Here is a 1,457-nt window from a genome sequence, read left to right as displayed (position 1 = left end):
TAGCGCAGAAGATTTTGATGCACTTGTTTCTGTCTTACTTCCTAGCATTGCCACTCACATGGATCGTCGCGAGACGCTGTCATTTGTATTTAATTGCCAAATGGGACGTGGACGCACTACAACTGGCATGGTGATTTGCTGCTTGTTGATTGGTCTTGTGATACCGGAGTATTACGATGAACTAAACAATAGATATGATCCTCTTTTCAAGCCAGATGATTCACCATTATCACGTGGGGAGTACAGTTGCATTGTGCAGCTAAAGCGTGTACTTACAGGGGGACGCCAAGCGAAGCTGCAGGTGGACTTAGTGCTAGAGGTGTGCGCCAAGATGCAAAACCTTCGCACAGCGATTGAGAGCTTTGCGTTGCAGGTGAAGTCACCGGATGTCACAGAGTCGCAGCGTGGCCGGGCACACCACCACGGAGTACACTACTTGCGTCGGTACTTCAATCTTATCACCTTTGCTGCGTATCTCCAGGAGGAATATAATTCCATGAAGAAAATGATGCGCAGCACGTACTCATCATGGTTGGCACAGCGACCCGAACTCACGACTTTGTGTGACTCCGCATCTCTCAAGTAGTCAAATTTGTACAGAGATATAATAAATTGGAGGTATGCCAACTGTTATTTCTATATGATTTTTTTTTTTTTTTGTTGTATGTGCATCATTGTGAAAATAAGCAGGTGAATTCATGCGGCCATGCTCTTTGTTTTTTTTCTTTTCCTTTGTCGTTTCTGTTCACTTGTTCGGCTGTTTCTTATGTTTATTCGGAGATGTGGTAGGAGGAGAGAAAAGAGCCGCACGTTGCGACCAAGAGCTGCACACGCCATGTATACGGGATGGGGAAAATACGGTTTTTTTTTTTTTTCCTTTTTCTTTTGTTTTGTTTGCACGGTCTTTATTCGCAAGGGAAGTTCACCGTGTGGTTGCAGTCATTTGGGTATCGCGGGCAGCCTTTGCGGTAAAGAAAGAAAAAAAGAACAAAATGAAGAGACGTGGTGGTGGTGTGGTGTGGGGGAGGGGAGATTTTTTTTTTTACTTTTGGTGAACTTTGGAATGCAGTTTTTTTTCTTCTTTTTTTTCTAGAATTTGCATGAAGAGCTGAAATGTGTTTTCATTGTATTTTGTTTGTTCTTTTTTTTTTTTTTTGATAATTAAGGCCGCACGTTTTTTTTTTTTTAATTATTATTATTGTCATTTGCCATTTTATGATTTACGGCGTGGTGGTGCTGGTTCCTGTTTGCTTGTATGTAATGTGTGTTGTTGTGTTCTTTTTTTTTTTCATTTTTTTTTTTTTTCCCTCTTTCCATGTGCATGTATGCCGCGTATTTTTGTTATATTGTGGTGAAAATGTATGGAATACTTGTGCTGGTGGTGGCGGCGGTGGCGGTGGTGGATGCATGCATGCATACATGAATATATATATTTATATATTGGCTTTCTGTCTGGA

At 41.3% G+C, this 1,457-nt stretch overlaps 1 protein-coding gene across 1 annotated transcript, besides 5 other annotated features; it reads left to right on the top strand.

Annotated features, from left to right (window-relative positions):
- On the top strand, positions 1-586 carry Tc00.1047053429229.10 (hypothetical protein, conserved; the record flags this gene model as incomplete). Its single annotated transcript, XM_797228.1, has 1 exon — positions 1-586. A coding segment is annotated over one exon (586 nt), but the record flags the coding sequence as incomplete, so codon positions are not given.
- Positions 1-1,457: a sequence feature (heterozygous, non-Esmeraldo-like haplotype).
- Positions 862-896: a microsatellite.
- Positions 1,175-1,200: a sequence feature (AT_rich).
- Positions 1,276-1,305: a microsatellite.
- Positions 1,373-1,403: a microsatellite.

Source organism: Trypanosoma cruzi, genomic scaffold, assembly GCF_000209065.1.
Source record: "Trypanosoma cruzi strain CL Brener 1047053516291 genomic scaffold, whole genome shotgun sequence".
Lineage (NCBI taxonomy): Eukaryota > Euglenozoa > Kinetoplastea > Trypanosomatida > Trypanosomatidae > Trypanosoma > Trypanosoma cruzi.
The sequence above is the reverse complement of the archived record's forward strand: the minus strand, read 5'-3'. Positions and strand labels throughout refer to the sequence as shown.